Raw genomic sequence first — 13,212 nt, 5'->3', positions numbered from 1 at the left:
TAATTTTATTTAAGATACCTTGAAAATTACTACATATAAGCATGTTTGGTTCTAAAAAGGTCCTTCCAGGTGCTGCCATGAAGTCTATTTTGGCACTAGGAAGTTGTACTATGTGCTTTTAGTTTTCCCACAGTATAGATATTTTGAGTGCTTTTTGCCAGAAATAGTTTTTAGTTACATCCAAGTTACATGTTATACGTGATTGAAAAAAATGCTTAAATGCTAAAGCTGTTGTATATAGGCTTGTTTTGTCATGTGGCGTCATTGTATCAGTGTGTTCATACACCAGTTTTGTTTTGCTATTTTTTTGGTTTTAGCCTTCTAAAAATGTAGATCTTGCCCAGACTTTTGAGACTCTGGTTGCTTTCAAAACATTGGGCGGGACAGACTAGAACACCAAAATAAACCAGAAAAAAATGAATAAAATTCAAAGTCCTTATAGCTGCTAAAGCTGGCGTTTTTATGGAATTGGATTTATAGCTGTTTATGTTCTCTTTTTGCAGTACAGCAAAAACACACAGTGAAGCTGCAACAGGAGGTTTTTATATGAATATATATGTGTGAATTGATATCACAGCTCAGGAACATGGGTAGCTTTAGCCTCCTCCTACCTCGCAGAGATGCAGAAGTGTTCTCCTTTGGACCCAAGACTTGGGAAGCAAAGCAACCCGTGTAAACCCAGGAGATCTCTCTGTGCTGGAGCAAGGCAAGGCGCTGGAGCTGGCTGGGATTTATGGTGTGAGGCATTTGTTGTTTTGTGTTGCTAGGTGAAGAGGGATGTGGTGTCCTTGGAGTCCAAAGGGTGAGTGTGACTCCCCACGCTCCTGCTAGGGCGGGTTGGGGTTTATGGCATTGCCCTTGGAGTTGATCCTGCACTGAAACGTGCCTGGTGGGTGCTGGGGGTTGTGCAGCAGAAACCTGAGACTGGAGGCGGGACAGACAGACGGACCCAGATCGCCTGGAACTGGTTTGGTTACATACTGCCCTCGTGCTCCTGATAAGGGAAAAGGGCTCCAGAACTTCCTCAGCGCTAATGAACACAAGTGTGGCTTGGTCGTGTGGGAAGTGTTGCTGCTGAGTTTTGCAGTATGTTTTAACTTCAAACACAGATATGGATTAAACCTGGAACTGAGAACTCAGTAAAGACAAACCAGTTAGCATTGTTGAAAAATGGCATAGTTAACCTCAGTGACTGGTGATTCCATTGTGGTAAGGACAGTTGATGCAACTGGCAAGGCTACCCTATTCTAACTTAGTTGCTGGTGTAGTGTTAAAGTTTATTTACTTGAAACATAACAAATACCCTTCCATAAAGCTCCTTTAGGTTTTCTGTTGTTGATTTTATTACAGGCATGAACAAGCTACATGTGACATTTTTTCTTAGTGTCTTCTTAAGTACTTTCCTCTCCTACTACCATAGGAGTCAGCTGCTCCATAAAAGGCAGCTAACACCATCTGATTACAGAAAAAAAAAAAAAATTACAGCCAGGGTATAGTTGGTTGAATTCTTAAATGTGTAACCTGTTGCTGGATTCCCCTCTTCTCTATGTGTGGAGACTTACAGGTTAAAAGAAATAGAAATATTTCTGCTTTCCTTTGCTGGCAATTACAAATAATGTCAAGTCTTGCCAAAAATGGTATTTTATCGTTTTTAGATGCATATTTTTTGAGCTAAGATGATCTTACTTTGTATAAATTATTTTTAAAAGGTCTCAAGTGAGAGGGTAGCTGTGATGTAACCATGCTGAAAGCTTTTCTGTCAGGAGTTTGGCTGATAGCAGGATGTGCAACTTCGTTCCAGATCAGGGATGTGCATGATGTGAGTTCCCACCTGCTTTTGTCCCTGGACCTTTTTGTGGTCTCACTGGTTATTCACATTTTGTGATGAATGCTCATAGCTACAAGAGGAGTATCTTGGTGCAGATTTGCTCTCAGATTGCTGGATTAGTGTGCCTGTCACATGGTTTGATTTTTATTTGTACTCAATTCCCTGTCATTACTGTATTCCTTAGAGTAAATAATTATGAAACTGTGAACAATACATAATTTTACTCTCTGCTGTAAATCATCTCTAACTGTGTAAATCTCTGTATAAACGGAATACTCCTGCACTGAAAGACATTTTGTTCCCTCCACCAATTTAGAATAAGCCCTTCCTTTAGGCTGTAATCTGCTCTCAAAGTGTGTCTCTTAAAAATTAACTGATGATCATGTTAACTTGCACTATATTCCTATTCCGGGACGGGATCACTTTCATAATAATGCAGTGGAATTTTTTTCTAGGTTAATTCCCTACCATGTGTCAACAAGAGCCATTAACTGTACGTGTGATTGCTTAATGGCTGGCCCGCAGTGACTCAAATACCAGTTCAAAACAGGGTTTTGCGTGCAGGTATTGTTCTCGCCGAGATCTTGATGATGGCTTGACTGGCACATGAATAGGGGTACATTAGAGCTAGTTACTGTGTCTGAAAGAAAGCTAAAACATCATGGTGGAAGGAAAAAAAACCAACAACAGGTTGATGTGACACGGGAAGGAGGCAGGAGGAATAACTTAGAGATACGGAGGGAGAAAGAGCGACATGTTACTCCTCTTGCAGGAACAGGCCTGCCTGAAGTTTTGCAGGTTTTCAGTTGCTGCCAGTGAAAAAGTTGTAGGTCCTGCTTCAGCAAAATGCTGAAAGCTTACTGAAAGCTACTGGATGTAAATGCTGCTCTTTTTTTTTTTTTACATTTTTTAAAAAGGGTTCTGTGTACCACTATTTACTAAAATTAATGATAATCAAAATCTTCTTTAATAACCAGGGGCAGTGGATGATCTGAAGTTTGAGTATTATGGAAAGTCAGATCAAGTGCTGTCACTTAGTTTCCAGTTAGAGCCACAGAAAAGTGAATGGAAACGTTACTTATAAATCAGAGCATAATTTCTTTCTGCTGCTACCTGTCCTGTTTTCCTGTTAGACAAACAAAAGGGGCAGGGGAAGAAGGGTAATTACTTGGTTTCGGAAAGGTCATGATAGGTGGTAGCTGGGCACAGAACATGGGAGCAGCCTTGGTCAGCTGGAGGGGGCTTCAGGCTCTGTAGGTGACTTTTTTTTAGCTTACTTCATGTAGCTCTGCACACTTGTATTCCTTGCCCTGCTGTTTGTTCAGTGCATTTAGGCAGCAAACCCCTGTAGGTGAGGAGTGTCTCCAGCTGTGTGTTTGCACAGCACCAGTCCACTGACGTGTTGAGCAGGGCCCTCAGCTTCTCCCGCAATGCAAACAACAGGTGATAAGAGCTGGTGCTCATTAGTGAGATAGCACGGGTACTTAGGAAATGGCAAGTGGATTTGCTGGGTGGGAATGCAACCTGTGTCTTACTTAGCCACTCACTGCAGGTACTGACTGAAGCTTTAAATATTTGGATATTTTATTTCTTGTAAGAGTGTTTTCCTGGAAGAATAGGAAAATGAAGCATGCTTGTAAATGATGTCATGTCTCGTAGGCTTTCTGTTACTCCAGAATGGCCTGTGAGTACAGAACCAGGTTTGTGTGCCTTCAAGTTTTGGAGGTCTCTGTGTTCTTGTCAGAGGCAGTAGAAACATGCTGAAGATTGCTGGGGGGAGATGAAAAAATAAGAAGAAAAATCTATAATAATTAAGGTCTTCCCTTTTGCCATTAACAGCTTTGTTCACATTAAAAGCAACAGTAGATATGTATCAAAAGGAAAAAATGTGTTGGGACAGGCAGTAAGGATTGGAGATAAGGGATGGTTAATACTGCAGAGTTCTGGCTGGTGGAATACCCAGGGAACCCTTCCCACTGGAAGATGGGCACAGGTAGTTGTGACTGTCAGAAATAGAGAGAGTGCAAACTTTAAATGCAATGCCAGTCTGACACTGGGGTCCTCTCACCATAGAAATGTTAGGTAATAGTATGGGTATTACACTATCATACTACTGCCTTGCAGTAAGAGATGTAGGTAGTAGATAAAAGGTAAGAAATTAATTTCTCAGCATGTTATTTAAACTTTATTTTGAACTCAAACCTCATTGCAAACTCAAACACTTTCCCAGTGTAGTTTGCTCTGTAAACATCATCTTTGCCTGGTATTTCCTTTCTTGCTGTTGATGATTTCTCATTTTTGGGGCTGGCATGTCTGCATGTAATGTGTATCCCTGGATTTTTAGCTGCACTCTTTGGATTCCTAGTGCAGGCAGTTACCATTCCAAGCAGTAGTTGTGATGTGGTGCTGCTTCCAAGAGAATTGTTGGCTTCTTGTCATCAGGAAGATAGAATAAATACAACACTCTACTACCAAATTTGTTTCTTTTTAATTGAATTGAAAATTTCATGCCAATCCTCTAGGCCTCCCATGCTTTCATTACATACTGAATACAATTAGGACATGGGGCAGTATTAATGTGACTTCATTTATTCTGTCCCTTCAGTAGTTTTATCACCATCCTGAAGGAACTGGCTAAATGGGAAAGAAGATCTAAACCAGAGATATAATTCAGTTCCTTCTCTCCCATGAGACTGGCTGCTGAGGGTGTGATTTGGATGGAAATCACATTGGTTTTCATCATGTGAACATGTTCCTACAAGGAGCTGGGCACTGAATGTATTTCTTCAAGACTGTAGCATTGCAATACAACTTAATATTAGTCTCAACTTGAGTTTGTCTGATTTCTTTTCTCCCCCTGCCCGCTCGCCTTGGCTCCGGTGTCTCTGCCTCTCCCACTGCCACAACACCAGGGAGTTCTCTTGGTTAACAGACGCAGGTTAACACCTGGACAAAACTTGAAGTACTGACCATTGCCATGCATCTGTGTAATGGGTCCTTTTTGTTTGTTTCTTTGTGGGGTTTTGTTGTTTTGTTTTTTATTTGTTTCTGATAACTGGTGAAAAGCCGTTGGTCTCGTATGCTAAGAAAAAAGCTAAGGAAAAAAAAAATCTGTGTCACTTTGTCTTTATCCTCACCTATGTTACTGTAATCAGGTCATGCTCCATGTTATCAATGGTCCAAATGGGAAAGGATGGCTGGTTGCTGCTGGGTACTTCCCAGCATCACGTTGAGGTGCATTTGCTATATCCTGGCTTATTTAATGTAGTTGCTAAAAATATGAACAGCCTCAGCTTTTCCTACTGCTGAAACTGGATCATGGGTACTACCCGGGGAATTTTATATAAGATGAAGACCTATTACCTAATGGTTTTGTACAAGTAGGTAGGAGGGCTTTATTCAAATATAGATAGCTCTGCCTAAGTAATTTTCTGCATGTTATAATTAAATAACTCAGTGGCAGACGGCCCAGACATTGGAAAAGACTGAATGGAGCCTACAGTATTACATGCTATTATCTATCAACAAACAGGTTAAGCTTGCTCAGAGGCAGCATTTTATAGGAATTTAAAGGTGCCTTGTTGAAACATGATCTTCTTTCCTTCAACCAACGCTCCCCTCTCTTTTTCTATCTCCTTCCCTTTCTCTCTTCTTTTCCAAACTTGACAGAATCAAAAAGCCAAAAAGTAGATAGCTATTAATAAAGTGCTGGGAAGCACAGGGGTGCGTTTTGATCTTATTTGTTTTAAACCGCCAATCTCAATTTGGTTTTGTTGAGATTTAATTTTGCTTTTCTGTAGCTGGGTATTTCATGGTTTGGCTTAAGGCCTTTTTTACAAAGCAGAGTGTTTTAGGCTATTAGCATGCAGTGCGTGGATATGGTGGGAAGGTGTCTGTGCCCCCAGTTCAGTGCAGAGCCAAGTGATGAGGGAGGAGAGTGTGAGCTAGGACAGAAAGTGTAACACTGGCATCTCCTGTGGGTTTTAGGAGACATGCCAACACAACAGAGCTGTGCAGAAAGTTTCTTTGCCTAAGATGCGCTCACATTTGGAGGAGATGCAGTTAGAAATGGTAGGTATTGTCTTTACAAAAAAAGAAGACTCTTGCAGCTGAATGTCCCTCAGTTCACAGAGACTGGTGGTGTTTTCCTTTTCAATACCCATCAGTTATTTTGGGTATTGAAAAGGAAAACAATGCTAGTCTCTGTGCTTATATCTTGGGCTAGTTTATCTATCATTTTGTTGTACTTTCTGTCCTATAGGAAGTCTGTACTTCCCATTTTGTTGTCCCTTTTCGTTGTTGCAACTTTTCTTCTCATGCCAGAATTATCGTCCCACTCCTCCCTGTCCATCACCTCTAGTCATCTATTCTTTCCAGCCAGAGTCATGCTCAGGCAGTTGGTGTAAGAGGGAAATGTAGCAGGGCTCAGGCTCCTTTATGGCAGAGGCAGTGCTAAGGTGACAGAGAAGGCTCCCTGTGCCTGCAGGAGATACTGGGACATGCTGTGCTTTGCATCTAATGCTCTTTTGTTTGATGCCACTTATGAAAGCTGTGATTGAAGCTGCTATTTAAAGATGAGAGTTTCTGTTTGTAAAATATGAGAGAATCAGTAAGTTGCTGTCCAAGAGACAAAGTATTGCTGCTCATCCTGAAGCCTGAGGATGTTTGACTTTGGTTAGTGGTAAAATCAACAATCCTTGGGAAAAAAAAATAAAGCCAAGTAACTAAAACCTCACATCAGGAGCTGGAATTCTTGCAGAAGGAGTTTAATAAAAAGTTTAAGTGCCTTATGTTTTCTAGTTCAGTTCTGAAGTCTCCACTGCTGGTTGATCTAAAAGTGATTCAATATTTGGCATTATGCAAGATTGTCTTTTACTATGTCCAGCAAAGCTGCTTTTCCTCTTCCAAGGAAAATGGACACAACAGCTTTAAATGGGGAAAACCCAACAGTTTCAAGTTCATAAGAACACAGAAACCTCATTTGATGCCTTTTTTCAGCAGAGGGAGGGTTTAATTGCTTTTACTATGATCGCCAGTTACTATAAGTATTTTTAATGACTTTAAAGTGTTTCTGTGGTAGGTGAAAGCAGGAAACTCTGCTAAACTCAGCTGGAAGTGAATATTAAAGTAGTTGTCAGAATAAACTGGAAGGATCTATCTGAGCAGGCTGGAGACAGCAAATGAGTGCTGGAATGCCTTGACTTGACTTTTCACCTTTTGCCTGTAAAAATTAATCTCTGCAGTACCTGGGATGGTGAAAGAACATTCACAGCTACAAGCTACTGTTTTAGTTAGTTTTATTCTTTTCTGTAGTACCTTCTTGGAAGAAGGACAGAGCTTCTGTTGGAGTGTAAGGTGCCTTATGTATCATTCAAAACTGCAGCCATGGCACTATAGGATGGGGTGCAACTGTTTATTTTCTGTGTTGCATCTCTCCTCCCTGAAATGGACATTAACTGTAAATATAAGGCTATATATATAAAATGTTATCCCCTGAGATGCAGCCTCTTGCTAAAGAGGTTACCACCTTTGGCAGCTCATATTTTAGTTTCAATGCCAGCCTCTTGGCCATCCTTTTAGTTTCAGTGCCAGCTTCTTTGCCCCATCATGCCCTTCAGTGTTTCCAGGAATGGGGCATCTGCCACCTCTGCCTTGGTAATGTTGTCAATGAGTGAAGAGTTAAGTTAGCCTGGCTCTTTAGGACGGATAAACCCAGTTAATTGCTGCCTGGTGAAAGGTACAGGTCTACCCATGGTTCTCCTTTTTCCTGATGAATCTGCAGTGTAAACCATGGTATTACCATCATCTTAACTCTCTTTGAGCTGTTGTGTCTGTTTTGCACTTCCTGGGGAAAAGGAACTTGGTAAAAATTTCAGCTTTTCAGCAAGGTATTGTGATAAGCAGTCCCTGAGGATTCATGTGATAAAGACAATCACAGTTGATATTTCTGTCTGTCCCAAGCATAAATGTGGGTCTGAGCTTAAAATTAAGGCAGAGGTGTAGTTTGCTGGGCTGACAGACCATACTGGGGACTTGTTGGAGGAACAAGAAAACTGTGACAAGCCTTTTAGATACAGAGTCTGAACTAGAGTTAACCAATAAAATTTAGGGCAAACATATCGGGGGTTTGGTGTTTTATTTGTTGGGAGTTCTGTGTGTTTGGTGGCGGTTCAAAGGTTTGCAGTTGTTGTGCTGCTTTTAGGGCACTTAGATCTGGATGTAGGAACCCAATCCACAGTAGGTCTTCTAACCTAGTCCTGCTGAAAAGGAGCTTTAGGCAGCTGCTGGCATGATCCCTCTGTTGTGTGATAGCATCACTCCCATGAAAACTGCTAGGGCTTGGGATAGTACTGTTAATGTTCTTTTATTCATTATAAGGAACTTTTTTTAAAATATATTAGCATCCTAAATGATTTCTGGACTTATATTCCCAAGGGATTCTTAGGTGGTGTGTGACAGCTTCTCAGTGGAGATTGCTTTGGCATGTCAAGGGACATACTAATATTTATCTTTATGAAATAGACACCCTTCTTGCATAGACTGATCCCTTTTTTTTTCTTTTAACATTTAGGAGTAGTAAAATGACTATTTCTAAAATGCAAACGGTAGAAACTTAGCAAGGGCTATTTTTGTTTTGGACTGTGGTTTTGGGGATTATTTGTCATTATTTTGTTATAGTATATTGTGCTCTGCCATTTTTGTTGCGATTCTTTTATTAATTATGTGTTATTAAGAGTATCTTCCCAAATTAACTAGGTAAACTTTATAGAGACTAGTTATTAAGTAATCTAATTTTAGTGTCAAGGGTGTTCCTAATATTGTTTGAAAATTCTTGGTCGTGAACTACTTAATATTTTATTACCAGTGTATAGTGCTTGTGAACTCATTCTTTGAGGAGATTCTGTAGAGTGAAATGAAAAGAAAAAAAATTATATGTATCAGCAAAGCTGCTTTTACATAGTGTTCTTCATTAAACAAGAATTGTTTTAAGACTTGTATGATGATCATTAGGAGACTTTCAGAGCTGGTGCTTGGCTATTGCCCAAAGTTTGCAAATCAGTGCTATAATGACTGACTTATTTATTTAGTAAGAATTACTACTGCATGTAATGAAGGCAAATGCAGTAACTTTGTAAAAATTTCAGCTTTTTAGCAAGGCGTCATAATAAGCAGTCCCTGAAGATTCGTGTGATAAAGACAGTCGCAGTTGATATTTCTGTCTGGATTTTTTACCAATTCAGCTTCACTGAAAATAGACTTCTGTAGAATTTGAGAATGTTGATGATGGTTCTCATTATTAAAGCAATCTGTTTCATGCTTACATCCAAAGAATCTACTTCCCAAATTAAAACTGTAGAGCCTAATTCTTGAAGCTCCAGAGAAAAACCATTTTTAGTTAATGTCAGATTCCAGAGAAAGCCAAAATTGCTTTGAATTGGGATGTCAACCATTCTGTGTGTCTGCATGGTTTCCATTGACTTTGTTTAGGATTGCATAGGGCACTTCTGAAACTGGGCATTTATAGCTCTGGAAATTTCAAGGCCATTGCTTTCAGCTGTCAAAGAGCAACAAATATGTGTGCAGCCACAGTCTTTGCCCAAGTGATGCATAAGCATTCACACAGTGCATTCTGATGCTGTGTGCTGTTGGCTTATTTCTGCTCCCACTATTTATTGTGGTGCTTGTGACAGTAGGGTTTTATATCACCTGGAGTGTTTTTTCAGAGATGGGATTTTCTTACACAGGTTACTGGTTCTTAAGATTAGGGTCTGCACTCTCTTCTTACTCTTCTGCCCTATTCATAAATACTTCTCAGCTGATAGCAAAAGTGGATTTGCAGCTCTAAAAAGAAGAGGACAAGCCTGAAATGTGTGTATTTATGAGAATTTGGAAAAGTAGGAGAATAGATGTTGCAGTGTCCCATGGAGCAGACAGATGACAGGTCATGTACCTGATACATTTATTTACTTTCCTGCACAAGAAGAAAAACATCCTCAACAGCAACATTTTACCGTGACCAGGCTGCTGCCAAGGCACAAAACACTGCTTAAAGTGTGTGGGCTGTCGAGTCTGGGGATAAAACATCTGCAGTTCAGCTCCTTCTGGAGCTTGGTGAAAGGAGGCTTTTGTACCATAGTGGATTTGTTTTGGCTCTTATCACAGCTGGGTTTGTTTTGTATGTGCTGAACCTTATTTTGATGCTCTTGAGTTAGGTTAGTATACCATTAGCAGCTGCTGAGGAGCAATCTCTTAGTTTATGCTGAGAAGTGAGAAACGAAAGTTTTGAACTATTATAACATTTATTTTAGAGAAATGGCTGTCTCTGGATTTAGTGTAAGCACATTTTTACAGGAATGGCTGTGCTGTCTCTGGATTTAGTGTAAGAGGGCAGTTTTCACACTGGCAGCACCTGAGGGTCTCTGCTGCACAGGTGGTGTAGCAGATCAGCTGCCTGTCACTTGTTAATGTCAGGGAGGAGCTTCAGTGGTACTTGTTGGTCATTATTGAGATAAAAGGAGAGTTTGGGTTTGTTTTTATTTGAATTGTGTAGAGGTGACATGTAGGCACTATAGAACAACGGGGAAGACAGCAAGCAGGGAAGGCCCTACTGACAAGTGTTACTGAATTGCTTGTTAACTACATCCTGAAAAAACCCAAACCAGCGACCGAGTGGAAAGTAAGAACTTGGATTATGTCATGAATTGTTACGCAGCTAGTTTAATTATCAAACCAAATTGTTTTCATGCTGCTTTTATTCACATTGAGCAATAACTTGCTTTAGGAGTGGATTATCTGTGATCGTTGTGTAGTTGTGAAGTGAGGTGATGGCACCAAGTTTGCCACTTAGTACTGCTTTGTAAAGAAAAGAGCTGAGCAGGTCCACATACCAATCATGTAAGCACTTGCTGCCAGCTTCCCTCTGCTTATGGACTGAGAATGAAATCTGCTTAAAACTATTACCTCGAGGACTTTATAAGTTTTGTAGAAGGAAAACAAAAGAAAACAAAAAAAGACTGTGGTAGAGCTAGGACATGTTTCTGCTATTCTTGCCAGTTGTTCCAGAAGTGCTGTTTGCCAGAAGCTATTTATTAAGTCTTAATGCATGTATTATTTTTTTTTAAAGACAGTGTGGGATGAAAATTTGCGTGGTGGGTGGTCACAATATTTTTTTTTCATATGCTTGTGGTTTTAGAGTATTCTTAATCATCTGAGTTAAAACTGTATATAAGTGTAAGTTGGTAAAAATTAGTACTGTAGATAACAGTACTGTAGAGCCTCTTCCATGCATGCCTTCCCTGTAGTTTCACAGTAATTATTTTTGTTTAGAGGTGTTGGAAAACTTTATTTTGTCAACTTCCCATTTTATAGGCCTTTGCTGCAACCCGATTCTCAAATTACAGTGACTTGAAAGTTCAGCATGCAAATTTATGAAAAGAGATATTTACTCTATGATACTACAGTAGTTTTTTTTCTGTTACTGTACTATCTGATGAGACTTTCTTTTTTGTATCCTTCTCATAGGATGTAAAAATCCTTTCCTGGTTATTAATGCATCTGTATTTGTTCTTTTCCAGAGATATCAGCATGAATAACATCACGAGACTACCAGAAGATGCCTTCAAGAACTTTCCTTACTTGGAAGAGCTGTAAGTATTCTACACATGTTAAAGTTTTGCTGCAGCATCATATGGCTGTATAAAGTGGAAGGTGGGTGGAGAAACACTGTTAAGTTGAGCTGTGAACAGAAAAAGCAATTATACTTTAAAAATATAATCTTGTACGTGTTTGGAAACCAGGACAGTAAATGCTACTTACAAGGGACTTTTTATAGTGATTATTTTAATCATGGCTAGAGTGATGACACATACTAATTACAGTGTTATCCAAAGATAACACAAGAGTTGTGTAATTACCATTGTTTCTGAAGGAGCTACAGTATAGCTGTTGCATAAGTTCCATAAAATAGGTGTTGCTTCATTTACTGAGCTGCTGGCTTCCATTGTCCTTGTAGGCTGCAGATGCAATGCTCACAAGCCCATCCTGACCTATATCAGAAGTTCTGTGGTACAGGGCTGTTGGAATAATTGTTGCTTCTTTTTTTTTTTAATTTCTCTGGCAGAAATTTTTTCCCACTTCCCACCTTCCTTTTGTCCTATTCTCATTTTAGCTTTCTTTTTTATGTTTTACTTGTCTGCTACTTGGATTTCTGAATCCTTGACCTCATGTGCTCAGTATTTTGCTGAAGTCCTAGCGAAGATGCCTTGGCAAAGCTGAAGCATGCTTTCAACAGCATTGTCCTTAATTAGGTTGGGTTTCAGAGTCAGTGCACAGGTTTGACATTCACTTACTGCTTTAAGTACTGTTGGGTGGCACGTGCTTTCTGTGTGCCTTAGAGTTTCCTTATCTGTGAAGAGAGGGTGAGGGTAATGGTTCAACCTGTGCAAGAGAGCTTTGAGAACTTCCTGTACTAAGCAATAGATAAGACAAAGCCCCTGCAATTTGCTTTGCCTCTCCTATATTTTCAGTGACAAAGTAGGATTTCTTTTATTAAAGAGCATTTAAAATACAAATTAAAGCTGTCTCTATTTGTGACTTTGGCAAGATAGGACTGTGAATGCTGCTGCGTTGAGAGGTTTTTCAGTAAATCACCTTAGGGAAAGAACAGTTTTCCTAAAGGCACTACCCTTATGAGCTAGGCAAGTGTTCTTCTGACTTCACAAAGAAGGAAACAAATAAAGAATGAAAACCATTTGTAGAGGGCAAAAGACTAAATGAACCCTGTAGCAAAACTGCAGATAAAGCCCTGAACCCTTTGACTCTGGTTATCTGTTATAACCAGTACAACCACTGCACCTCACTGGAACAAAGATACTGAGAAATTGATAAGAGATGGATTGCTTGCTTCTGAAGAAAGATTTGGGTTTCTGAAGGTTGTTTCTTTGCACTTCTCCCTCATTAGTTACTCTAATAAGATGTTCCACCTCTTCTTAGAATTTTGGTCTCTCTTACACCCTGATAATGTAGCACTAATTACTAATGCACTTAAATAACTCCATTTTACCTGGTTCTTAAATAGTTTTGACTCAGGTCAGTACGACTGTGAAGTGCAGTTGAGTTGATTTATGCCAGGGAAATTGTGTGTGATATATCTCATTTCATGTTTAACAGGTTCTGGTTTATTCCCTCTGATTTAAAGTATTGCTTGTATCTGTGATGTAGGCAAGAATGCTTTATGTAGAAAAATAGATTTTCAGATGGTGCTTTTGTGTAATTGACAGAATTTAAGAAAGGCTCTATGGCATGAGTAGTCAGATGGAAAAAAAAGAGTGGCCTAGGAAGGCTTGGTTGGCTTCAGAATATATACTAGCAAACATTCCATATGT

The 13,212-nt window shown here is 39.7% G+C and overlaps 1 protein-coding gene across 2 annotated transcripts in view; it reads left to right on the top strand.

Moving 5' to 3' along the window:
- LGR4 (leucine rich repeat containing G protein-coupled receptor 4) overlaps positions 1–13,212 on the top strand; it is a 75,543-nt gene that overhangs the window by 21,815 nt on the left and 40,516 nt on the right. For both annotated transcript variants that reach the window (XM_074543763.1, XM_005492335.4), the window contains exon 2: positions 11,404–11,475. In XM_074543763.1, the coding sequence (XP_074399864.1) occupies positions 11,404–11,475 (72 nt within the window). The remainder of the gene's footprint in view (positions 1–11,403; positions 11,476–13,212) is intronic.

This window comes from Zonotrichia albicollis, chromosome 6 (genome assembly GCF_047830755.1).
Source record: "Zonotrichia albicollis isolate bZonAlb1 chromosome 6, bZonAlb1.hap1, whole genome shotgun sequence".
In the NCBI taxonomy this organism is placed as follows: domain Eukaryota; kingdom Metazoa; phylum Chordata; class Aves; order Passeriformes; family Passerellidae; genus Zonotrichia; species Zonotrichia albicollis.
This window is presented reverse-complemented; position numbering and strand designations above follow the sequence as displayed.